Source organism: Pinus tabuliformis, chromosome 8 (assembly GCF_031772625.1).
Source record: "Pinus tabuliformis cultivar Carrire ecotype Pingquan chromosome 8, CPIR1, whole genome shotgun sequence".
Taxonomy (NCBI): Eukaryota; Viridiplantae; Streptophyta; class Pinopsida; order Pinales; family Pinaceae; genus Pinus; species Pinus tabuliformis.
The window spans coordinates 336,438,841-336,466,247 of NC_142294.1; the positions used below are offsets into that span (position 1 = coordinate 336,438,841).

General features: G+C 39.4%; 1 protein-coding gene across 1 annotated transcript; it reads left to right on the forward strand.

The window, feature by feature from the left end:
• Positions 1-11,658: 11,658 nt before the first annotated feature.
• On the forward strand, positions 11,659-15,517 carry LOC149235503 (uncharacterized). The gene is made up of 7 exons (XM_089368569.1): positions 11,659-12,768; positions 12,820-12,955; positions 13,093-13,322; positions 13,413-13,526; positions 13,608-13,700; positions 14,372-14,946; positions 15,334-15,517. The coding sequence occupies exons 1-7, from the start codon at positions 11,659-11,661 to the stop codon at positions 15,515-15,517; spliced, it is 2,442 nt and encodes an 813-aa protein (XP_089224695.1).
• The last annotated feature ends 11,890 nt before the right edge of the window (positions 15,518-27,407 follow it).

Below are 27,407 nucleotides of genomic sequence, written 5' to 3' on the forward strand. Positions count from 1 at the left end.
GGTAGGGTAGGTGGATCCCCACAAAGGGGTCACAAATACCAAAGTTGGTATTGGCTAGTGCCTTGAGCTAAAAAATTTCCTTTACCCTTGTATTAACAATGAATCTGGAGAGGATTCTAATATTATCTTTATAAGATTTATATCAGTTAAGATTGATAAATAAAATTCATGAGACATGAGCTAGGATGTCCTTGCAAGGTGGTTGTTGATTATTGGAAGCTATGATGGCCATTATGTTAGGCCAGGTGGTCACACTCCCTTGATCGTGAGCACGATTGTGATCAGGATGGAAGACTTCATAGTCTAGATTGATTGTTTAACAGTGATAGTTAGTGGGCTCATTTACAAAAGCTTCTATTTCACTAATCTTTTTTATAGAGTTGTCAAATTCAATTTCCAAAGGTTTTAAATACACTATAGAGTTGAGTTCTGAGAGAGTTGTGATTCACATTGTTAAGTATAGCAGCTATAACACTTGAATGAAGACAAGCATAATAGAGGTATCAGACTTTGTTATAAGCTTACCTGCATATTATAAGGGACTTGGTTGGCTTTTTTATAATTTTATAAACAAGTTCCACATCGTGGAAATGTGAAAAAAAAACAGTGATATTGCCACCATGTGTCTCTTGTCATATATGGTTTTATACTTTTTCAAAATGTTCTCTAAGAGTTCACAATGCTAAGATTCACTGGGACTTTACAAAGTTTTATTAGTTAGTGAAAGACTCGCCAAGATCTTACAAGATTTTATAATTGAGTAAAATATTCGCCATGCCTGATGAGAGATTCACCAAAAAATTATATATACATATTATATTATTGATAAAATTGCCTTCCATTTTTCCTATATACCATGGAGATTTGCCCATTTATTATACATATAAATTTGGGGGGGTTCTTAAAATTTTCCCTAATTGGGCTATTGACATATTTTCTCAACGATAATTCCCTAAATTAGAATCTATTGGATATCATAAGAACTATATATGTGGGTCCAAGTATGTTGGTTTTGAAATGGAATATACAAAATGGATTGTGTGTAACATGTGCACTATGACTAGTCCTCAAAATTGTAATTCCTAAAAACCTCCATTGATAAATTTATTATTTCATCTCAATTTTTGTCAGGCCAGGCAGTAACTCTCCAAAGGCAGAAAAAACTGATTCGTCTGATTATTCCATAGGTAGGTTATTGTTATATACATTAGAAGTGATTGTTCAGTTCATCTTCCGATGACTGTTGACATTCCTGATTTATTTATTTACAAATTCCCCAATCATGAAGATTAGGTTTCAACATTCCCCCGCTTAATCTGAAGGGATGTTGGTGAATCCAAGCATCATTCTGAATCGTTCAAGCTTTTCCTTTCCAACTGCTTTGGTGAAGATGTCTGCAAATTGCTCATTTGTGGAACAATGATGGAGATGGATTGTTTTGGCCTCAACATGATGTCGAATCAGATGATATTTAGTATTGATATGCTTTGTTCGATCATGGAACTTTGGATTCTTGGCAAACTTTATTGCAGAGGTGTTATCAATCATGAGTGGAGTTGATTGTACTTTTTTTACCTGCAAATATTCAAGAATTTTCCTGAGCCACACAATTTCTTTCGTTGCTTCAACTGCTGCCACGTATTATGCTTCAGTTGTGGAATCTGCTGGAACTGATTGTTTGCGTGATCTCCAGGAGACAGCTCCTGATCCATGACTCATAGCATATCCTAAAGTAGATACCCCAGTTTCTTTGTCTCCATCGAAGTCTGAATCAGAGTATCCAATCAAGCTAAAGTTGTCCACCTGTGTATACTTGATTCCAAGGTCTTGAGTTCCCTTCAAGTACCTTAGAAATCTTTTTGCAGCAGACCAATGTCCCTCACAAGGCTTTTGCATGAACCTGGAGAGGATTCCAACAGTAAATGAAATCTCTGGTCTGGTAGCAGTGAGGTAGATGAGACTTCCTACAAGCTGTCTATACTTTGTTGCATCCTCAAATTCCTTTCCTTCAATAGATGTGAGCTTTAAGTTTTGTTCCATTGGAGTAGAAAGAGGATTGCACTCTATCATGCCAAATCTGTTTAACAAATCTCCAATGTATTTCTTTTGAGAAAGAAATATGGATTTTGGATGTTGGGTTACTTCAGTTAGTTTTTCATACCAGGCTCGAAGTGCTTGTTTGAGGCCATACAAGGACTTCACAAGTTTGCATACTTTATGTTCATGTCCTTTCACAGCAAATCCTTCAGGCTGGGACATAAAAACATTCTCTTTTAGATCTCCATTGAAGAATGCAGTTTTTACATCCATTTGATGGAATTTCCAATCGTTCTGAGCTGCTAGTGCAAAGAGTGTACAGATGGTGGTCCATTTTGCTGTGGGGGCAAAATTTTCCTCATAATTGACCCCTTCCTTCTGTGCAAAACCTTTTGCCACAAGCCTAGCTTTGTGCTTGTCAAGTGAGCCATCAGCTTTGTACTTGTTCTTGTAGACCCACTTGCAGCCAATTGGTTTGGTTCCAAATGGAGCATCAACCAGCTTCCAAGTGCCATTCTTTATGAGGGCATCATACTCCTTTTGCATCGCTTCTTTCCATTCATTATGAGAAGCAACTTCTTTGAAGGAAGTTGGTTCAAAATCTGTAGACAAGTTCAATTCACAATCATAAGTAACATCCATATCAACAAGTGAATTAGAGTCATCTACATCACCTCCATTTTGTCGGTTTGAATTTCTGGTTCCTGTTTTTCCAATTTCATCAGGATGAACACTTTCAAGTGTCTTTGTCAGCAACTTTGGGGGACCTTTCTGAGATGGTCCAGGCTGCTCTAGTTGGGACTGAATCAAGATTGAGTCTCCCAATTCTATCAATTACATCACTTAAAGCATCATCCGTTGTTGGAGTTTCATGCAGAGGAGATTGTTCTTCAGAAGAAGATTCCACATGTTGATCTAGTATAGGAATCCCCCCTTCAAGATGTGGAATCTGATTATCAAATTCTTGAAATGATTTCATTTTTGCGAATTTATCCAAGCAATCAAGTTGCCGCTCAACAACATTGTCAGATTTGGATGATTCAAGAAAAATGACATCTCTAGATACAACAAACTTTTTATTTACTTCATCATAGAGGCAGTATGCTTTAGAGGTGTTTGAATACCCCAGGAAGATACACTTACGACTTCTAGCACCAAGTTTGTTTCTATGTACCTTTGGTATCAAAGCATAACAGGTGGAACCAAAGATCCTGAGATGTTTTACTAAAGGAACATGTCCATAGCACAATTCATAAGGAGTCTTGTTCCTTATAGCATTAGATGGAAATCTATTCTTTATATATGCAGCACATAGAACAGCATCAGCCCAAAACATTATCTTTACATTTTTGAAGAAAAGCATGGATCGTACCATATTCAAGATTGTTCTATTCATTCTTTCAGCTACACCATTCTGTTGGGGATTATAAGGCACAGTTGTTTGATGTTTGATCTCATGTTGGCAAAGATAGTTTTCAAATTCATTTGATGTATATTCTTTTCCATTATCAGTGCGAATAGACCCAATATGAGATTGTGCGTCATTTTCAATCCATTTATGAAAATTCTTGAATGTTTGAAAAGCATCATATTTGTTCTTCAATAAATAAACCCAACACATTCTGGTGTAATCATCAATAAATTTCATGATATATTTATTTCCATTTGCAGAAGGAACAGGCATTGGACCACATAAATCTGAATGAATGAGTTCAAGCTTCCTATGTGCTCTTGAATGTGAATCATGAAAAGACTGTTTGCTATGCTTTCCTAGAATGCAAGCATCACATTGCTTATGTTTCCTAGGAATTGTAGGCAAACCAGCAACACCATTTTTCTTCAATAAGCAGAGACTGTCATAGTTTAAATGTCCAAATCTAGCATGCCATAATAAACTTGATGGAAGTGTACCTTCTTCATGATGAGAAATATATGAGAAATGTTGTGCATGAGCAGAGGTTCCTTGCAGTTTGAGAAGCCTTTCTTCTTCTATTCCCCTCATGACAAGTGAGTGGTCAGATTCTTTTCTTACCTCAAGCTTGCCATCACACATATGAATGGAGTGACCTTGCTGACGGATGTGAACCAAGGATAACAAGTTTCTTTTGAGTTGTGGGAGATATAGAACATGATCCAGAAGAAAGTCTGGAAGACCAGGCAGTTTAAGCCTGATTGTGCCAATCCCTGATGGCTTGATTTTTGACTGATCTGCAAAGTATACTTCTCCATCAACATTGTCAGTGAAATCTTCAAAAAAATCTTTTCTATGAGTCATGTGATAGGTTGCTCCTGAATCAAGCAACCAATCATTTTTTGAAGAAGCAAGTGAAGCATTAAATAAATCTTCATTTACTCCAATGTTACATTGTGCCTCAATATAGTGAGCGGATTCAGGTGCTTTACCTTTGTCTCTATCATCAGTTTTACCTTTGTCTGTATCATCAGTTTTACCTTTCTGCTGGTTTCTTTTCTGCTCAATTTTGTCCCATGGTAGCTTGCATGTAGAAGCATCATGTGATCCATTTTGTTTGCAGCAAATGCAATGCAGATCTACCTTTTCTCCTTGAGAATGTCTGCCCCCCTGCCTCTGAAGTATCTTCCTCTTCCTCTTCGTCCACCTCTTCCTCTTGTAGAATCTTGAGCAGGATGCTTTTCTTTATGAGCAAGGCAAACGGTCTCTTCAGAAGATTCAGGGCCTGTCTTCTTTCCAAAGGCTTTCTCTCTTTCAGCAAACTTTTTCACAAGAGAGTCAAAGGTTATATCCTTAAGATTTCTATTTGCTTGTAAAGACTCAAGATAATTGGAGTAAGTAGGATAGAGTGCCTTGAGAAAAGCAATAGGAGGGATATCCAGCTCAACCTTAGTGGATTTGATATCATGCATTATAGATTTTACTTCAGATGCAAGAGCAAGAGGATCATTATTTTTCAGTTCAAGAGTGAAGAGTTTAATCATGAGATGAACAACTTCAAGTTCAGAATGTGAGTCATAGAGTTCTTTCAGCTTTTGTAAGGCTTCAAAGGTAGTTGAATATGATGAAATATGGCGACTCACCTCTTCATTTACAGATGCTGTGATTAATGCATAAGCTTTGCTATTCTTGTTTTCCCAAATGACGAGTTCTTTCTCTGAGGTAGGCTGTACTGGGTCATTGTCTCCTTCTCCGACACACACTCCTTTCCACAACTCATTGAAGATGAGGGTGTGTTTTATCATCCGGGACCATTCATGATAGTTCTCCTTGCCAGTGAGAACTATTCCTACCATAGAGATGATTGAATGCATTCTGTAAAAAAAATTTCTGCTGATAGAAAAAAATACTTCTGCTGATATACAGTGAAATTGTACTCAAAAGGGCAAAAAGATTTCAAATACTTTTATGTACTGTTTCTTCAAATCCCTCCAATGTTTATAAAAGTATCCTCATATAATATATCCACCATATTCCATTCTACAGAAACGCATTCAAATATCTACAAACTATTCAATATATATATATATATATATATATATATATATATATATATATATATATATATATATATATATATATATATATATATATATGCAGCGTTCAATCCTTCAAAACGTTCAACACACAGATTCGATGTATCAATTCAACACGCTTAATTTCACTCTGTCATAACTAGCACATTGTTTTGTCGGAGTAATGCACAACAAAACATCCATGGAGAAGGCTCAACGCACCATGGGCTCACCATATGCCATTACACCGAAAGAAACCTACCATATCCAATTCAACGCAGACGAGAACTCAAAGGCCAAGCAAAAGTGTTTGATTGGATGCAGATCGGTTCTGTGCAACCCCTTTGACTGTCGTAGATTTTTATGAAGGCGCAGAGTTCCAACACGGCGAAGAGCTTCATGCTGAACGCCAACTTGAGGTCATTGGAACGAAAAATAGATGTAGTGGTAGAAATACACGGCAAAGAGCTTCATGCTGAACGCCAACTTGAGGTCATTGGAACAAAAATACGGTTGGTTACTCGAATATCATATCGTGTTGGCCGAGTAATTAATGCTTAAATAATTCACCACGGGTTAGCCATCACTATTCGCAAATAGAGAATGAACGGGAAGGGCACTATTCCAAATTTTATATTGCTTTGACCAGCGCACAGAGAGTATGCAGGTCAGACCAGTGCACATCACAGTCATACGTCCAAAAACAAGTACAACATCCCTTCTTCTACCCAACTGCGAGCATATTTTTCATGTACACTGTATTGACAGTTTGAATTCGGAGCAAGGGCAAAGCGCAAGTTCTGGTGAAGAATTTAACTTACAGAAACCAATGACTGCAGAAATGGATGAGGCAACCCAATCGACTTGAGCTCCAGCCACGATATCTTTCCATCTCCGTTAGCGTCAAATTTCTTAAAAACATCTTCCAGATCTTTGACAAGTCGGGTGGATGCAAGGCTGGAGTCAATGTGATTCGATCTGCCGCTTCCGAAGAAAGAAACCCTCTATTTCTTTTTCTTCTACTAATAATGAATGGCCTGCACGCTTCAATGCTCAGGTCTACAGCTCTGAAATCGATTCATTGACGTAGCGCAGTGGAAGAGGAAACCGTTTCTCCAATGGAATGTACACAGAATAACGCCCTTTTTTTTTAAACGTTTATGACATGGCTCTGACTGTTCAGAGAGCGACAGAGGCAGAGGCAGAGCAGCGCTCTGGACAGAGGCAGTGGCAGTGCTCAGGACAGAGGCAGTGGCAGTGCTCAGGACAGAGGCAGTGGCAAACTATTTCAGGACTGAGGCAGAGTAGCGCTCAGGATAGAGGTAGTGGCAAAAATGAAGGGAGTTACAACTATTTTTAGAACTGGCTCTGATACCATGTCAGGCCAGGCAGTAACTCTCCAAAGGCAGAAAAAACTGATTCGTCTGATTATTCCATAGGTAGGTTATTGTTATATACATTAGGAGTGATTGTTCAGTTCATCTTCCGATGACTGTTCACATTCCTGATTTATTTATTTACAAATTCCCCAATCATGAAGATTAGGTGTCAACAATTTTATTTTGATTATTAATTAATAATTTTTTTATTTAATTTTTTTAAATTCTATTCATTTATTTTTATTTAATATGACTAAGTCAAAATGTTTACAAAACAAAACATATCATAACATAATCACTTCACATCTCTTCACTGTATAGCATACTGACAAAACAGCATTATAATTATAGATTATAATAAAAAGATTAAAAATAGATTGAATGTTTATAGATTTTTCCAAAATCCTTGTGGTTTATTGAGGGAGAGGCTCATTCTACAACCCAGTATGAGGGGATGGGTAAGTTTGTCTCCATGTCCCAAAAAAAATAAAAAAGATTATTATGCTCTAAATATAAAATAGTATAAGATATAGTAAAAAAAATAAATATGTTGTAATGTCAATTATGTATGTATTATATATCATTTAAAAAAAATTGTATATACATGATTTTTTATTTTTTACATTTATTTACTCCTATTTATACTCTACAATTAAACAATGAAAAATAACATGTTGTATTTTGCACGGTAAAAAATTTTTCTTAAAAAAAAATTGATCCCTCTAAACTCATATTAAATCCAAACTTAAATAGATTTATATTAACCAATGATTTACTTAACTAAATCTTTTTAAGCTTAAGTAAATGCAACTTAAAATAATGATAAATGCTAAATATTGTAACGTAATCAGCCGAAAGTGATGTTTATAGTGAAATAATTAACAGTACACATGTTAATGCGAGGATAGAAATATTGAAAAGGTGTATACATTTCCTTTGTGCTAAAATAAAATAAAGCAATGGCGTTGGGTAGAAAAAGGCCAAATAGAAGAGGTGAACAACTTATGGAATGTAAATTTCTACATGAAACTTAAACTCCAATGAGGAGTAGGGAGATGGTAAAAAGGTGTGGCAATTAAAAAAAATTTGCCCTGATTTCATAGGATGCCACTCGAATGACTTCATTTAAAAAAATGATGAAAAGTGTAATGAAATTTATATTTATATGAAAAAATATAATTAAAAAAATCAAATAAGATATTTTTTTATTCATCTTACCAAATTCCTTGTAATTTTTTAATAGGTCTATTAACTAACAAAATTTTGAAACTAAGTCCATGTGGATTAAGGTGATTAATTCACTTATGGATGGAGTGCTATTGGTCACATATCAATACCGGTTATTTGCAAAAATCTCTCTTTATTAATTAAATTTTGTAATTTTTTTTTCTTGTAATTGACGTTATTATTTTATTTAATTAAATTAATTTTAATTTACTTTAATTTTTGTAATTGTTTTATCTAGTTAAATTAATGTTAACTTTTTATCAATTAAGCATAGTGAGAATATCAATACCGGTTATTTATGAAAAAACCTCTTTTTATTAATTAAATGTGGTAAATTTTGTTTTTTTTTTGGTAATTTACATAATTATTTTATTTAGTTAAATCAATTTTAATTTATTTTAATTTTTGATCTCTTAAGCCGAGAGAGATTTATCAAGATTTAGTAGAGTTAAGATGGATCTAGGCTATTATAAGAATGTAATGCCCCACGAAAAATGTAAATATTTAAATTTAATGTGGTTAAATAGAATATGACATTATTAAGTGTTTTGGAATTTAACAGCATTATTATTATTATTATTATTATTATTATTTTTAATATGATGAGAAAATGGTCTCTTAAAAATGCTAGCAACTTCTGAAAGGGAAGTTGGAGAAAACAGTTGCGTGAACTGCAACCCTAACCACCTCCGCTAACCGGGAAGGTTTCCTAGGTGAAAGGGGAGGAAGAGGTTAGTCTGCGTTGTAGGGATAGGTAGAGAAAGTGGGAAAAAGGAAAAATACAGAGGTATTCTGGTGGCTAAGTCTGGTGATGACCAGATAGCCTGCTCGCTGTTTTGAGCAACTTGCTGAGGGCTGTGGTCAGGCAAGAGCTAGGGGGGAGATTCTGGTCTCGAAAGACGAATCTCAAGGATGGGAGGTGAATCAGAAGCGGAGGAATGGTGGGGGTCCAACTTCTGGAGCATTTGTAAGTTACATCATTACAGGTAAGTGGAAAAGTACCCTTAATCATTCTGCATATAGTTTGGGTAGGAAAAGAGACATATAAAATTATTTCACTGTAAGGTACTGTGATCAGTTAACACTGTTATGGAAACTGTATTGAAAATATCTTCACTGTAAGTTCTATGTTTCGGAAGCCGTATTAAATTATCTTTGCTCTAATTCTATGATATGAAGCTATAAACTCCTAAGAGGTTAAATAAAATATAACCTGTTAGACATCCAAAGAAATTCCCTTTGGAGAGAAATATAAGAAAAGTATAGCAGTGAGAGATACCTGAAACCCTATGGGTGGGTGATTACCAACTTGGTATTGTAAAACAATATAGCGGTTTGTTAGAGTGGATTGACGCACATATGAGTAGCTATACACGAGGGTTTCAACCTACATATATAACAATGACACCCCTGGCATTTACCAAATACACCGCTTGGAAATAGACAAGATTTAGTGCTGGAATTAGAGAACGAAGAAGTAAGAAAAGCTACCCCAAAACTCAATGCTGTGGGAAGATGGTGGAAACAACAGTAACCCCTATTATTTTTCAACGGATAGCCCAGACATGGAGTAGATTTTATCACTCCGGGAAGCGGACATTCTTTGTGAGGAACCGGCAAGGGTTAGCCTGTAGAGACCCACGTGGAGGGTTTAGTTACAAGAAGGGTGACAGAAGCCCCAAGATATTGGTCACGAAAACGCTAGACAAACAAAGATAACCCAGAAAAGAGGAATTGATGATTGACAGAAGACAGCGTCTCACTCGTGTAGTGTTGAGATGAAACTCGGGTCTTGACCCGAAGATAATCCTCTTCTCAATATAAAAAAAATAGCTAATGACATTCAGCTGTGAATTGATATTTATACTATAAATCGACATTTGTAATGTAAAGTAGCATTCATACGGTAATTAGGAAATTGTCAGAAAAACACAACAAATTGTAGAGCTCAATATCAGACAGAACTTCCTACTAATAGCATAATCACAACATTCCTGGGAAACGAAGTTAACTCATTTCAATTGTTACATTACAAAAGGATGCGGCAACAACATTAACAGCTGAGTAATGGGAACAAAACATAAACCATTTAAGAAAAGTATGGTGATAACGACAAGTTCCATCCAAATGAGACTATAAGGTATAGCCTAGTATGATCCCAACAACTGATAGATAGTAAATCCTGTAAGCCGTTGTACAGAAAAACAAAAATATACAATATGTTAAGAGGCCGCCCAAAAATTCTAAGAAAAGGGCCTACTTGAATCAGCAGAAATTTACATACTTGGCCGAATGGCTCAATAAAACAAAATGAGGAATTCAATAGCCACTTCTCTCCTAAGGTTCTGTTGCATAGTAGCGAAATACACATAGTAAACAGTCTTAGCAGGATTAGACGCTGAGACCCAAACTGGGGCACCACAGTGGGCCATGTGAGCCACGAAATCTGAAGCATCAATGAAAAAGACCCAGACTTAGCCAGCATATGTGTTTCTAACAGAAAACAACTTCAACAAGCAAACATATTTTGTTGCATACCGACGATTTTGGGGTGGGCATTTCGGCTGAAGAATGCTTCACCATCCAGTGCCAACTGCAACCAGGACTGGCTGAAAATAGCTGTGAATCATGGCCATAGGGTTAAAGCTGTGATTAGTTGAGCATGAAATAGTTATCACCCTTAAATGAAATGATATGAAAATAAGTTGCATAAGGGAGCCCTTTTGTTGTGCCTGGTATTGCAGCTCGATGACCAAGCGAAGCTTTAGAACCTCCATGCGCCATCACCTCAGCAAACAAGAGTCTAGAACCAAACAGAACAAGCCTGTAGATGAAATGGGGGTCAGAGCAACTCTCCAGAGCTTTCCACACGAAAATGAGACTGTCTGTTGGCGTGAGGGTAGGGTAAGCCGGTGGATCCTCACTAAAGCCGTTAGATCGACGTCCAAGCCGCATAGTCGTAGATGCTAGGATGATCCCGAGGAGATAGCTGTTGCCTGCCCATGCCATGTGCCGGGCGAGACAGATAGTAAATGCACACAAACCGTCCAAATCGGATTAATCAATTATGCAACGATAATCTGAGGACATCTGTCAAATATACACAAATTGACAATTGAGATTCATGATAATCTCCTGTAGGTCCGGTCGGACAGATAACCCTGTGTGGGAGGCGATACGGTCTTTACTCATCCGCCAAATGAAATTAAACATGTGGGCGTACTTAGAATGTCAACCCTTATAAATCTGAAAATTACTGTGAGATGAATTGTTGTTAGGTGGGTCTGGCATATATTATATATAACAAAAAAAAAAAACATTTCGGGACTCATGATAAGTGGTATCAGAGCCCAGTTACAAAACTGAGGCCTCTGGGAATTGGAAGTGAGCCAAAAAAAAAAATAATACATACATTTTTTTTTTCCAATTTTATTTATGCAATTCAAGAAAATAGTTGGTGTGCTAACTTTTTCCCTGTTGTCACTTTACCGATGTTAAGGACAAAACCAGGAACTGGAAGACTGACAGTATGAGAAGAGCAGACAGTGCTTCCCGCAGGTATGCAATGGGCCAGGGACCTTTACCTGGACCTGAGAGCAACCTCGAGTTATGGGTACAACTCGGTGAGGAGGCTCAAAATACAAACATGGCTATTTTGGAGACAGTGCAGGAATTGAAAAACAAAATGGCCCAGTTACGTGAAGATAATGCACGATTAACGATGGAACAAGAAAGAATTCTAAAAAGTTTATTTGACAAACAGAACCAGCCACCAGCTAATCCCAGTGTAGAACAACAGAGGACATCAGAAGAACGGGACCATCATATGGAACCTGAAAGGTCAGAAGAGAGGGATGAACGATCTGATAATGCATCTGAACAACAGACTTCAAAAAGGCAACGGATAGAGTTGCAGGGAGAGTTTCGTAAGATTAAACCGCCACACTTCAACAGGGAACAGGAGGAAGCAACTAAGGCGTGGTTAATTAATATGAACAAATACTTTCAGTTATACGAGTATGATCATAATCTTAAGGCACGGCTGGCCATATTTCAACTGCAGGAAAGGGCTACCTTATGGTGGGAGGAAGTTAAGATCGTAAAAGGATTAAGTGAACAAACCATCACTTGGGAGAAATTTCAAGGGTACTTCAAAGAAAGATACCTGACCGAGCATTTTTACGATGAAAAGGCAAGGGAATTTCATGACTTGCGATTGGGGCAGCAGACTATGGATGAATTCATCACCCATTTTACTTCCTTGCTTCGTTATGTGCCTTATATTAGAGAGGAAAAAGCTAAAGTACAAAGATTTGTTAGCAGTTTACCACTATATATGTGGGAGAGGATTGAGTATGACAATCCAAGAACAATGGACGAAGCTATCTGGAAAGCCAGAATTTGTTACCAGCAGAGTAAACAGAAAGGAGAAGCTTCAGGCAAAAGATGGAATGAGAAAAGATGTACTAAGTCATCTAGTAATAGCAAAGGGAATTGTAGTGGTGGAAGCAAGGGAATTGGCAAGGGGAAGAATAACAGAGCTATACAGAAAAGCTCATTCAAATCCAATCCAGCCTGTGAGTCCAGAATCAGCGAGCAGCCTGCAAGATTGGACAGTGAAGGGACAGCAAGGCCCCCAGTATAGTGTTGGGGCTGTGGAGGGCCTCACTACGTCAAAAACTGTCCGCAGCGAAAGGGAACTGAACAATTATCCCAAATCCATGAAGAATCAACAGTCAGCGATGTAGGACGTAGCGTACCAAGGATTAATACAGCCCTGGATGATCGTCAGGCGGAGTACCAACTGACCATGGTCGAATTTGAAGGTAAATCTCAGAGCTTACTATAGTTGTTTTAATTGACCCTGGGGCCACATTAAGCTATAGTAGTCCAAAGATAGTAGAACATTGTAAACTGCAACCTGTTAAATTCAAGAATCCATGGCTAGTACAGCTCACTACAGGGGCCAAGAGGCGAGTGTTGGAAAAAGTCAATAACTGCCCTTTCACAATAGCAGGACAACCAGTAATGGCTGATTTAAATGTGCTACCCCTTGGTTCATATGATATTCTGATCAGTATGGATTGGTTAGAAAAGCACTGGTCATTGGTTGACTGCAAAACAAAGATTATTTATTATCGAGATGAACATGGAGCTAGGCAAGAAATGCAAGGAATGAAGCGGCCAGTGCAGGTGCGACCAATAACTGCATCCCAGTTAACAAAATGCATCAGGAAGGGGTGTTAGATTTATGCTATCCAAGTGGGCTATGCTGATTCAAAGGATAAAACAACCACGTTGGATAACATCCCTATAATACAAGAGTTTGCAGATGTGTTTCTAGAAGAGATTCCTGGACTGCCGCCTAAAAGGGATATAGACTTTACCATCGAATTGGTACCAGAGGCAGCACCTGTGTCATGAGCACCCTATAGAATGAGTGTACCTGAGCTGACAGTATTAAAAATGCTGTTACAGGAACTGCTAGATAAAGACTATATTCGCCCCAGTGTGTCTCCGTGGGGAGCCCCAGTGTTATTCGTCAAGAAAAAGACGGAACCCTTTGCATGTGTATAGATTATCATAAGCCGAACAAGCTGACAATCAAAAACAAGTATCATCTACCTCGGATTGATAAAATTTTTGATCAATTGAAAGGTGCAACAATGTTCTCTAAGATCAATTTGCGATCAGGTTACCACCAGATCAAGATTAAGGAGGAAGACATAGCTAAAACAACTTTTAGGACAAGGTATGGCCATTACGAATTTGTAGTGTTACCCTTTGGGTTAACTAACACCCCTGCAACTTTCATGTGCTTGATGAACATCATATTCCATCAATATCTAGACAGGTTTGTGCTGATATTTATCGATGATATACTGATATATTCCCGCACTATGGAAGAGCACAAGGAACACCTGAGATTGGTGCTACAAACCCTGCGAGAACACCAGTTATATGCTAAGTTCAGTAAGTGCGACTTCTTCAAGGAAGAAATCCAGTATCTCGGTCATGTAATCACAAGGGAAGGGATTGCGGTGGATCTAGAAAAGATACAAACCATAATGGAGTGGCCCGTACCGAAAGATGTAGCAGATATCAGGTCCTTTATGGGGTTAGCCGGATATTACAGATGATTTGTGGAAGGCTTCTCTAGAGTAGCGTATCCTATCACCTCCTTACAAAAAAAGGGAAGAGTATTCAAATGGACCCCAGAATGTCAAAGAAGCTTTGAGCAGTTAAAGAACTGGCTCACCACAGCACCCATTTTAAGCATAGCGGATCCTAATAAGGACTATGTGGTGTGTGCTGACGCGAGCAAGGAGGGCGTGGGAGGTGTGTTGATGCAAGAAGGGAAAGTGATTGCGTATGAGTCCAGGAAACTCAAAGAGCATGAGCAGAAGTATTCCGCTTACGACTTAGAGTTGGCTGCCATCATACACGCTTTGAAGATGTGGCGGCATTATCTTATGGGTAGGAAATTTCTGTTATTGACTGACCACCACAGTCTGACCAATTATTTCAGCCAGCCCACTTTAAATGCCAGGCCAGCACGGTGGGTAGACTTCCTAAGTAGTTTTGACTTTGAAATCAAACATTTGAAGGGGAAAGAAAATCGGGTGGTAGACACTTTAAGCGGAAAGGTACAATGTTTGTACGAAATTTCTTTCAGCGAATGGAAAAGCCCCTTCGAGGAAGTGGTAAAAAAGGCAGCAGAACAAGATGCTAAATATCAGCAAATAAAACAGCAAGTACAACAATCTACCAGTGAGAAAAATCAGCAAGAATATGAGATGGATGTTGCTGGAATGTTGTACTACAAAAAAAGGCTATATGTACTTGATCAAAACAACATTAAAAATTTGATTTAAGATGAATTCCACATCAGTCATTATGCTGGACACCCAGGTTACCAGAAACTGATCACTGCGATTTGAAAGGAATACTATTGGCTGGGAATGAAGAGGAATGTGGCTGAGTATTTGGCGCGGTGCCTGGAGTGTCAACAAATTAAGGCAGAGCATCAACATCCAGCGGGGCTACTGCAACCATTACCCATCCCGGAATGGAAATGGGAAACCATTTCTATGGATTTTATAACAGGACTGCCTCGTACAAAGAAGAATAATGATTCTATTATGGTGGTGGTAGACAAGTTGAGTAAAGCAGCACATTTTATACCTGTGCAATCCACCTACAGGGCTGTGCAGATTGCCCATGTCTTCATGCAGAATGTGTTTAAATTGCATGGACTCCCGAAGACGATCATTTCAGATCGTGATGTGAAATTTACATCGGTATTTTGGAAGATAGTATTTGTAGAGTTGGGGACACAGCTGAACTTCAGTACAGCGTACCACACCCAGACCAATGGGCAAACATAGCGAGTGAACCAGGTGGTATAAGATATGTAGAGAGCCTATGTAATGCAACAACCAATGCAGTGGGAGGAGTATTTTCACTTGGTTGAATTTGCATACAACAACGGGTATCATACCTCGTTTCAAATGAGTCCCTTTGAGGTCCTGTACGGGTGGAAATGCCGCACACCCTCAAGCTGGGGCGGACCTGAGAACAAATTAAGATTAGGGCCAGAAATGCTTAGGGAAATGGAGGATATGGTAAAATGGGTACGCGCTAATTTAAAGGCTGCTCAAGATCGGAAAAAGAGCTTTGCTGACTGGAAGAGGGGGTTCAAAGAATACCAAGTCGGTGATCATGTTTATATGAGGATACAGGCCAGAAAGAGTACATTACAGTGGAGCGGATGTGCCAAGTTGGCACCCCGATATTGTGGTCCATTTCAGGTCTTGGCAAGAATCGGGCCGGTAGCTTACCAACTCGCCCTGCCAAGTCACATCCGGGTCCATAATGTTTTCCACATCTTTGTATTAAAAAAATATGTTTATGACCCTAAACATGTAATCTGATGGCAAGATATACAGGTGAGGTTAGATCTAATAGACTAGTCTAAGAGGTTTCCTTTATAAGTAACTAAATTAGAACTTTGCAAGTTGTAGGTCGAACCGGAAGGTGAAATCTTGGTCAAGCCACTGAGCATTCTTGACTGGAGAGAAGTACAGCTGTGGAAGCGAGCTATTACCCCAATTAAAGTGCAATGGCAGCACGTTGGGCCTGATGAGGCCACTTGGGAAGATGAGGAGCTCATGAGAAAGGCTTACCCAGAGCTGTTCTTAGTCAGCGGACATCGGGACAATGTCCAATTTCAGGAGGGGGAGATGTAATGCCCCAGGAAAAATGTAAATATTTAAATTTACTGTGGTTAAACTGAATATGACATTATTAAGTGTTTTGGAATTTAACAGCATTATTATTATTATTATTATTATTATTATTTTTTAATATGATGAGAAAATGGTCTCTTAAAAATGTTGGCAACTTCTGAGAGGGAAGTTGGAGAAAACAGTTGCGTGAACTGCAACCCTAACCACCTCCCCTAACTGGGAAGGTTTCCTGGGGGAAAGGGGAGGAAGAGGTTAGTCTGCGCTGTAGGGACAGGCAGAGAAAGTGGGAAAAAGAAAAACGACAGAGGTATTCTGGTGGCTAAGTCTGGTGATGACCAGATAGCCTACTCACTGTTTTGAGCAACTTGTTGAGGGCTGTGGTCTGGCAAGAGCTAGGGGGGAGATTCTGGTCTCGAAAGACGAATCTCAAGGTTGGGAGGTGAATCAGAAGCGGAGGAACGGTGGGGGTCCAGCTTCTGGAGCATTTGTAAGTTACATCATTACAGGTAAGTGGAAAAATACCCTTAATCATTCTGCATATAGTTTGGGTAGGAAAAGAGACATATAAAATTATTTCACTGTAAGGTACTGTGATCAGTTAACACTGTTATGGAAACTGTATTGAAAATATCTTTACTATCAGTTATATGTTTTGGAAGCTCTATTAAATTATCTTTGCTGTAATTCTATGATATGAAGCTGTAAACTCCTAAGAGGTTAAATAAAATATAACCTGTCAGACATCCAAAGAAATTCCCTCTGGAGAGAAATGTAAGAAAATTATAGTAGTGAGAGATACCTGAAACCCTATGGGTGGGTGATTACCACCTTGGTAATTTAAAACAGTATAGCATTCTGTTAGAGTGGACTGATGCATATATGAGTGGCTATACACGAGGGTTTCACCCTACAGATATAACAATGACACCCCTGGAATTTACCAAATACACTGCTTGGAAATAGACAAGATTTAGTGCTGGAATTAGAGAACGGAGAAGTAAGAAAAGTTACCCCAAAACTCAATGTTGTGGGATGATGGTGGAAACAATAGTAACACTTGTTATTGTTCAACGGATAGCCCAGACATGGAGTAGATTCTATCACTCCGAGAAGCGGACATTCTTTGTGAGGAACCGGCGAGGGTTAGCTTGGAGAGACCCACATGGAGGGTTTAGTTACAAGAAGGGTGACAGAAGCCCCAAGATATTGGTCAGGAAAATGCCAGACAAACTATGATAACCCAGAAAAGAGGAATTGATGACTGAAAGGAGACAACGTCTCACTCGTGTAGTGCGGAGATGAAACTCGGGTCTTGACACGAAGAGAATCCTCTTCTCAATATAAAAAAAATAGCTAATGACATTCAACTGTGAATTGATATTTATACTATAAATCGACATTTGTAATGTAAAGTAGCATTCATACGGTAATTAGGAAATTTCCAGAAAAACATGACAAACTGTAGAGCTCAATATCAGACAAAACTTCCTGCTAATAGCATAATCATAACATTCCTGGGAAACGAAGTTAACTCATTTCCATTGTTACATTACAAAAGGATGTTGCAACAACATTAACAGCTGAGTAGTGGGAAGAAAACATAAACCATTAAAGAAAAGTACGGTGATAATGACAAGTTCCATCCAAATGAGACTATCAGGTATAGCCTAGTATGAGCCCAACAACTGATAGATAGTAAATCCTGTAAGCAGTTGTACAGAAAAATAAAAATATACAATATTTTAAGAGGCCGCCCAAAAATTCTAAGAAAAGGGCCTACTGGAACCGGTAGAAATTTACATACTTGGCCGAATGGCTCAATAAAACAAAATGAGGAATTCAATAGCCACTTCTCTCCTAAGGTTCTATTACATAGTAGCAAAATACACATAGTAAACAGTCTTAGCAGGATTAGACACCGAGACCCAAACTAGGTCACCACAGTGGGCCATGCGAGCCACGAAATCTGAAGCATCAATGAAAAAGACCCAGACTTAGCCAGCCTATGTGTTTCTAATAGCAAACAACTTCAACAAGAAAACATATTTTGTTGCATACCTGTGATTTCGGGGTGGGCATTTCGGCTGAAGAATTCTTCACCATCTAGCGCCAACCGTAACTAGGACTGGCCGGAAATACCTGTGAATCATGGCCATAGGGTTAAAGTTGTGATTAGTTGAGCATGAACCAGTTATCACCCTTAAATGAAATGATATTAAAATAAGTTGCATAAGGGAGCCCTTTTGCTGTATCTGGTATTGCAGCTCGATGACCAAGCGAAGCTTCAGAACCTCCATGCACCATCACCTCAGCAAACAAGACTCCGGAACCAAACAGAACAAGCCTGTAGATGAAACGTGGGTCGGAGAAACTCTCCAAAGCTTTCCACATGAAAATGAGACTGTCTGTTGGTGCGAGGGTAGGGTAAGCTAGTGGATCCTCACTATAGCCGTTAGATCGATGTCCAAGCGACATAGCCGTAGATTCTAGGATGATCCCGAGGATATAGCTCTTGCCTGCCCATGCCATGTGCCAGGTGGGATTGACAGCAAATGCACACAAACCGTCCAAACCTGATTAATCAATTATGCAATGATAATCTGAGGACATCTGTCAAATATACACAAATCGACAATTGAGATTCATGGTAATCTCCTGTAGGTCTGGTCGGACAGATAACCCTGTGTGGGAGGCGATACGGTCTTTACTCATCCGCCAAATGAAATTAAACTATGAGACAAAATCCGAGGTTGTAAACATGTGGGCGTACTTAGAATGTCAACCCTTATAAATGTGAAAATTACCATGAGATGAATTGTTGTTAGGTGGGTCTGGCGTATATTATATATAACAAAAAAAAAACATTTCGGGACTCATGACAAAGAATGCTATGGGTTCTCATAACATGGGCTATACATGAAGTTATTTTTTTTATTAATTTTTTTTTGTAAGTTTGGTAGGCTACGTCTTCATCATGTCCAACTTCTGACCCATTTATGAGGGATAGCAAAAAATTTGAACCAAGAATTTCTGTTCGGTGAGACTTCATTTCCACGAAATTTTATTGATATAAGATTATTTTTATTTTATTTTCACTAACTTAAAAAATTAATAATTTTATTAAAAAAATGTCATATCCCCAGATTATTGTAAATATTTTTGTTACTTCAGTCAAAAGGACACAAATAAAGGGATGATGATTTTTATCTGTTGCGTGAATTAATATATATATATATATAAATATATAAATATATATATATATATATATATATATATATATATATATATATATATATATATATATATATATATATATATATATATATATATATATATATATATATATATATATATATATTTGTTTTATTGTATTTTATTTTATTTATTTATTTATTTATTTTTTATTTTTTATTTTTCTTTTTTCAGAAAATGGAAATGAGGAATGATTTCCTAGTAACAGGAATGTTATGTAACTTTCGGGGAAGAGAAATTAACATAATTAAAAATATATATATATAATAAAGAAATGGTTGTATGAAAACCCTAACCACTTTTCCCCTCCCTAACTATGGAATGGATTCCAGGAAAAGGGAGGAAGAGGAAAAGAGAGGTCACTGTGTTGTAGAGGACAGGTAGTGTGGAATGAGGGGATTTACCACGTTTGATGATGATCAAATGGTAAGAGCGTAGAGCACAGGCAACCTGCCAAGGCTGTAGTCTTTGAGTCAACTAGGGGGGAGATTGGTCTTGAGAGACAGTCTCAAGGACGGGTGGAAGACTAGCTGTGAACAACAGAGGTGATTCTAGCTTGGAGCAGAGGAAGAAAGTGAATTTACAGCGGCACAAATATGTGCTCCTGACCTGAGTTAAATGAAATAAAGGAACTGTTTAATTTTCTGAAGATTGCAGTTCCATAAAAGAAGTGCAATGAATATTGCTTTACATTAACAGGAAAAGAGAATAGAAAGGGCGGGTAGCTATTCATATAAACTGTTGATGAGGTAATTAGTGGTAGTACATCTCAAGTAGTGGGTCAGCCTAGAATGGTACAGAAACTATTTCTGTTAGACCAACTACTTTCATAAAAGTCGGGTTTGAGGACAAGCTGGTAGTTTGGCATTAATAGTGATTGGTGAGGGTTGTCAAACTGAACTTGTCGAGGCAGGTTTTACCACATGAAATAACCCTTCTTCGAGCGAAAGTGAATAGAGGAGAGAGAATCCCCTAGAAAGTCTAGGAAAGTTAGGCCAGCTGCACCAGGGAGACGGTAGAGGGCAACGGTGACAAAACTGTGTAAATGCATAAGTAACCTCGGGATTAGATGAGTGAATAGAATCCATCAAAGTCCAGCAATACACATTAAGACTTGTGGCTTTTGGGCCGAGCTCTTCCTTTAAGAGACATAAGTATAGCTATATAAAAAAAGAATATTATCACCGTGTCTAAGTAGCCGCAAAACTGTAGCGACTCTAACTAAAAAGACTGTTATAGGTGTTTAAGGAGCGGTTGAGTAATTCCTCTGAAATAAGGAACAATAAGCCGGGTGGCGCGGCCAGAGACCCGCTCCGTGAATATCATCTAATCAGTGGAGGAACCCCAAAGAAAAAAACCAGGTAAGGCATAGAACGGGGCAATAGATTGATAAGGATAATGTCTTTCCATGTTTAATTTCCTCCCAGCATACAAGGAATGCTAGCGTGGTAAAACATCAGGAATTTAGTAAAAAAAAATACAGAATTTGAGGGGCAGGGCTCGGGCCCTCTCCATAAGGGAAGTAGTACGCTTAGGGAAAACCACTTCAGACAAATCATAAAGACAATATATAACTGTATACGTTTATGCATCTAAACAGAAATGTGACCTGGCAAAAAGCTGTGCAACACTATGTGTTCATTAAGCAAAACGAATTATAATTTTCCTGTATAGAGAAGCCGCGGAGCGGTAACCATAACAAGCATAGACGAAAAATATATATATATACCACTGATTAAGAAGAAACAGTAAACCCTTTTCAACAATTACAGTCCAGTAAGCAAGAAGCTTAGCACGTCGTGACAAAAGAGCCAGGTGTGCGTTAAAATTTACATACAGTCACATTAGTCCGAGCAAAGGAAATTGTGGTTGGACATTCAAAATTCTAAAGTTAAATTACATTAATCTTGCCCACGACACTGGAGTCTGGGGAAACAAACAGTCCTCCATAACCTTGTTCATCCAAAATAAAAAGACCTGGAGGGTTACCCTCCTCTAAACCCAAGGAAAAACTTAGAAGCAAATCTAGACATAGCCGCGGCCGATAGTCCTCATACCTGGGATCCAGAACGGTGGTGAGTTTTCCCTTAGTGCTAGGCCGTGTGAGGAGCAGACGCCTAGCCTGTATAAGGAGAAACTGAACAGCATAACGTTAGTCAACAGTAGTAATAATACAGCTGCAATAAAATCAAAACTCAAGGAAGTTGTCCTCGTTCTTTAGTAAGACACTTACCACTAAAGGAAGCGCCAGACAACGAAAGAACTGCACTCATTCCAGTGTTGCAGAGGGACCCCAATGCAGGATAACCCTGCAAATGCATGTTGCATGAGCCAAACAGGAGTTTATCAGTAATCGAAAGGAGCGCATGGCCAGAAGAGTATAGAAGGAACTTAGCACAGTGTGTTTGTTTACCTGAGGGGTTAGGGATCGAATCCTCCGGCACTGGAGTGAGGTATGCGAGCTGGGCTCTCCGGAACGGGCTGCTTGGACTGAACCAGAGCAAAGCCGCAGGAAACTTCCCGAACAAATGATTTCTGTCACCCAAGGCATGCGTTAGTTTAGGCGGCAGCTCGCGGGGGTGATCTGCCACCGTTGGATTACAAAGTGCTCTCTCCACCGTTGATGCAAGGTGATCCGGATCAGCCTGCCGGCCTCGTACAGTACGAAGCAGAGCAGGTATTATTTCACACAGTATCGGATAGGGTTGCCACGTGATGGCTGGAGGGGAATAGAAAGTTACCTTCGGAACAAATGCCGCGTGGGCAGCATGCGTCCGAACCATACATAGATATTTAAATAAAGTTGAGACGCAGTACTCCAACCCTTAAATGCTGTGGAATAGTGTTATGAATAAACAACATAGGGTGAATAATTGTAAACTTATTCCATAGGTAACCTCGGGCATGTAGAACATTAGGAGTATATTTATACACGTAAAAAAAAAATTAATTCCTGAGTTATAGAGACATGACAAGTGGTATCAGAGCCAAGTTTGCAAAACTGTGGCCTCTGGGCATTGGAAAAAAAACAGTCAGCAGATTGTATATTTATAATTTATTTCAACTCTAATGAGTAAGAAGCAATAGCTAATGTGATAACCCTTCCGCTGTTAATTGTTTTGTGTAAGTACAGGAAATCAAGGATGGACAATATGAGAAGAACTGATAGTACGTCACACAGGTTCGTGGCGGGTCAGGGACCTGCAATGGGACCTGGAAGCAGTCCGAATTATGGGTACAGCTGGGTGAGGAGGCGCGCAATACCAATCAGGCGATTTTGGAGACAGTACAAGAGCTGAAACATGAAATGGCCTGTTTACGGGAAGATAATGCCAGGTTAACTATGGAGCAGGAAAGGATCATCAAAAGCTTATCCGACAGACAGAATCAGCAGCCACCAAATCCTAGTGCTGAGCAGCAAAGAATGTCAGGAGAACAGAATCCCCACACAGAGCCCGAAGAATCAGAGGGTAGGGAAGAGGAACGCTCGGATAATGCCTCTGAGCAGTAGACGTCCAAAAGGAAATGGATAGAGTTGCAAGGGGAATTCCGTAAAATCAAGCCACCGCACTTTGACGGAGAACAGGAGGAAGCAGTGGAGGCCTGGCTGATCAATATGAACAAATACTTCCAGCTGTATGAGTACGATCACAACCTCAAGGCACGGTTGGCCATTTTCCAATTACAGGGAAAGGCCACCTTGTGGTGGGAGGAAGTTAAGATGGTAAAAGGAGTAAGTGAACATAATATCACCTGGGAGAAATTTCAAAGATATTTTAAGGAAAGGTACCTGACCGAGCGCTTCTATGACGAGAAGGCCAGAGAATTTCATGACCTGCGTTTGGGGCAGCAAACTATGGACAAATTTATTACTCGTTTTACCTCCTTACTCCGTTACGTGCCCTATATACGAGAAGAGAAAGCAAAAGTGTAGAGATTTGTCAGTAGTCTCCCTACAAGTATGAGGGAGAGAATCGAATTTGACAACCCAAAGATGATGGATGAGGCTATACGCAAAGCTAGAATTTGCTACCAGAAGAGTAAGCAGAAGGGGGATAATTTGGGTAAGAAATGGGTCGATAAGAGGAGCAGCAAGCTGGCTGGAAGTACTAAAGGTAATCGCAGTGGAGGTAACAAAGGATTTGCCAAAGGGCAAAACAACAGGAACTCACAAAAGAATACCCTCCGGTTAAAGCCCCCTAATGAGTCTAGGATCAATGAACAAACCGGGAGGGTAGATAATGAAGGGACAACAAGGCCCCCAGTGCAATGTTGGGGTTGTGGTGGACCCCATTATGTGAAAAACTGTCCTCAGCGAAAAGGAGCAGAACAGGTTTCCCAGGTTTATGAAGCCTCTACAGTCGGTGATGTAGGACGGAGTCTGCCAAAGATTAATGCCACGTTGGAAGACCGCCAGGCGGAGTACCAGCCGACCATGGTGGAATTTGAAGGTAAACTCTTAGACCTTGCTGTAACTGTTTTAATTGACCCTGGTGCAACTTTAAGTTATATTAGTCCTAGAATCGTGGAGCAATGTAAGTTGCAACCAGTTAAGTTTAGGGACCCTTGGCTAGTTCAGTTGGCAACAGGAGCAAAAAGACGAGTAACGGCTAAGGTCAAAAACTTCCCTTTAAAGATAGCAGGACAATCTGTTACAGTAGATTTAAATGTGCTTCCCCTTGGCTCATACGACATATTGATTGGTATGGACTGGTTAGAAAAACACTGGTCCATAATTAATTGCAAAACCAAGACTATCAGTTATAAGGATGAACTTGGAATAAAACAAGAAATGCAGGGAATTAAGCAGCCACTGCAGATTCGGCCCATAATTGCCTCATAGTTAGCCAAATGTGTTAGAAAAGGGTGTCATATTTATGCCATTCAAGTGGGGTATGCCAACGCAAAAGACAAAACAACCATATTGGAGAATATTCCTGTGATACAAGAATTTGCCGATGTGTTCCCGGAAGAGATTCCCAGACTGCCACCTAAAAGGGACATAGATTTTACCATCGAACTAGTGCCAGGAGCAGCCCTAGTCTCCCGAGCACCTTACAGAATGAGCATACCAGAATTGACAGAGTTGAAAATGCAGTTACAAGAGCTGCTAGATAAAAAGTACATATGCCCTAGTGTGTCTCCTTAGGGAGCCACAATACTGTTTGTTAAGAAAAAGGACGGGACACTATGGACTACCGCCAATTAAACAAATTGACAATTAAAAATAAGTACCCCCTACCCTGCATAGATGAACTGTTTGACCAGGTAAGGGGAGCAACAATTTTCTCAAAGATTGACTTGTGATTGGGGTACCATCAAATCCGGATTAAAGAGGAGGACATAGCTAAGACAGCTTTTAGGACTCGGTATGGCCACTATGAGTTTGTGGTATTACCCTTCGGGTTAACCAATGCCCCTGCCACCTTTATGTGTCTGATGAACAGTGTGTTTCATTGATATTTGGACAAATTTGTACTGATCTTTATTGATGATATATTGATCTACTCTTGGACTATGGAGGAGCATCAGGAGCACCTCAGAATAGTGTTGCAGACCCTCCGAGAACACCAATTATATGCTAAGTTCAGTAAATGTGAATTCTTTAAAGAGCAGATACAGTATTTAGGCCACATCATCACTAAAGATGGGGTCACCGTGGATCCCGAAAAGATAAGGACCATTATGGAATGGCCAGTACCCAAGGATGTGGCGGACATCCGGTATTTCATGGATTAGCAGGCTATTACAGACGGTTCATTGAGGGATTTTCAAGAGTAGCTTATCCAATCACCTCCTTGCAGAAAAAGGGAAGAATTTTCAGGTGGACCCCTGAGTGCCAACGGAGTTTTGACCAACTCAAACATTTACTCACTACGACACCTATTCTGAGTATAGCTGATCCTAGCAAGGAATATGTAGTGTGCACGGCCACAAGTAAGGAAATGATAGGCGATGTCTTAACACAGTAAGGAAAAGTGATAGCATACGAATCCAGGAAATTAAAAGAGCATGAGCAGAAATATTCTGCTTACGATCTAGAATTGGCAGCTGTAATTCACGCCCTAAAAATGTGGCGACATTATCTTATGGGGAGGAAATTTCTGTTATTGACAGACCACCACAGTCTGACCAATTATTTTAGCCAGCCCACTCTAAATGCAAGGCAAGCACGGTGGGTGGATTTCCTAAGCGGATTTGATTTTGAGATCAAACATTTAAAGGGAAAAGAGAATCGGGTGGCGGACGCTTTGAGTCGAAAGTTGCAATGCTTATACGAGATTTCTTGCAGTGAAGGGAAAAGCCCCTTCGGGGAAATAATTAACAAGGTAGCCGAACAAGACACTGTTTATCAGCAAATAAAACAGCAAGTGCAGCAACCGTCCAACAAAGAAAAACAACCGAATTATGCTTTGGATGCTATTGGAATGTTATATTATAAAGGAAGGTTGTTTGTGCCCAATCAGGATAATATTAAAAATCTGATAATGGACGAGTATCATAAGAGCCATTACGCTGGACACTCGGGCTATCAAAAGATGATCACTGCACTTTGAAAGGAATACTGTTGGCTGGGTATGAAGAAGGACGTGGCTAGTTACTTGGCTCGATGTCTAGAATGTCAGCAAATTAAAGTAGAACACCAACATCCTACTGGTTTACTACAACCGTTACCCGTTCTGGAATGGAAATGGGAAACCATCTCCATGGACTTTATCACCGAGTTGCCTAAATCAAAGAAAAATAGTGACTCCATCATGGTGGTGGACATACAGAGCTGTGCAAATCGCTCATGTGTTCATGCAAAATATATTTAAGCTGCATGGGTTACCAAGAACGATAATTTCATATTGTGATGTGAAATTCACATCCGTCTTCTGGAAAACATTGTTTGAAGAATTGGGGACTCAGCTGAACTTCAGCACAGCTTATCACCCTCAGACTGATGGGAAAACCGAACGGGTGAATCAAGTGGTGGAGGATATGTTAAGGGCATATGTGATGCAGCAACCAACCAAGTGGGAGGATTATCTGCACTTGGTTGAGTTTGCATACAATAACGACTACCACACATCATTACAGATGAGCCCTTTCGAAGTATTGTACGGACGGAAGTGCCGCACCCCCTCGAGTTGGAGTGGACCGGAAGACAGATTGATGTTAGGTCCAGAAATGCTTAAGGAAATGGAAGAATTGGTTAAAAAAGTACGATCTAATCTGAAGGTAGCTCAGGACAGGCAAAAGAATTTCGCTGACCGGAAAAGGAGGTTTAAGGAGTATCAGGTCGGTGATCACGTGTATGTGCGAATTCGAGCCAAAAGGAGCACATTACAGTGGAGCGGGTGCACTAAGTTGGCACCTCGATACTGTGGACCATTTCAGATCTTGGCAAGAATCGGGCCGGTGGCTTACCAGATCGCTCTACCTAGTCACATACGAGTCCACAATGTATTTCATGTATCCGTGTTAAAAAAAATATGTTTATGATCCTAAACATGTGATTAATTGGTAGGAGATTCAGGTAGAACTAGAAGGAGAAATCCAGGTCGAACCGTTGAGCATTCTCGACTGGAGAGAAGTCACACTACATAAGCGGGGTATTACCCAAGTTAAAGTGCAATGGCAGCACTTTGGGCCTGATGAGGCCACTTGGGAGGACGAAGAACTTATGAAACAGGCATACCCAGGGCTGTTTGGTACCGAAGGACATCGGGACGATGTCTAATTTCAGGAGGGGGAGATGTCATATCCCCAGATTATTGTAAATATTTTTATT

Coding starts and splice junctions, on each gene's coding strand:
- LOC149235503 (XM_089368569.1), top strand. CDS start 11,659: ATGAGAAGAGCAGACAGTGCTTCCCGCAGGTATGCAATGGGCCAGGGA. Junction 12,769..12,819: donor AAGGGACAGCAAGGCCCCCA/GTATAGTGTTGG, acceptor AACTGTCCGCAG/CGAAAGGGAACTGAACAATT. Junction 13,527..13,607: donor TAGACTTTACCATCGAATTG/GTACCAGAGGCA, acceptor ATGCTGTTACAG/GAACTGCTAGATAAAGACTA.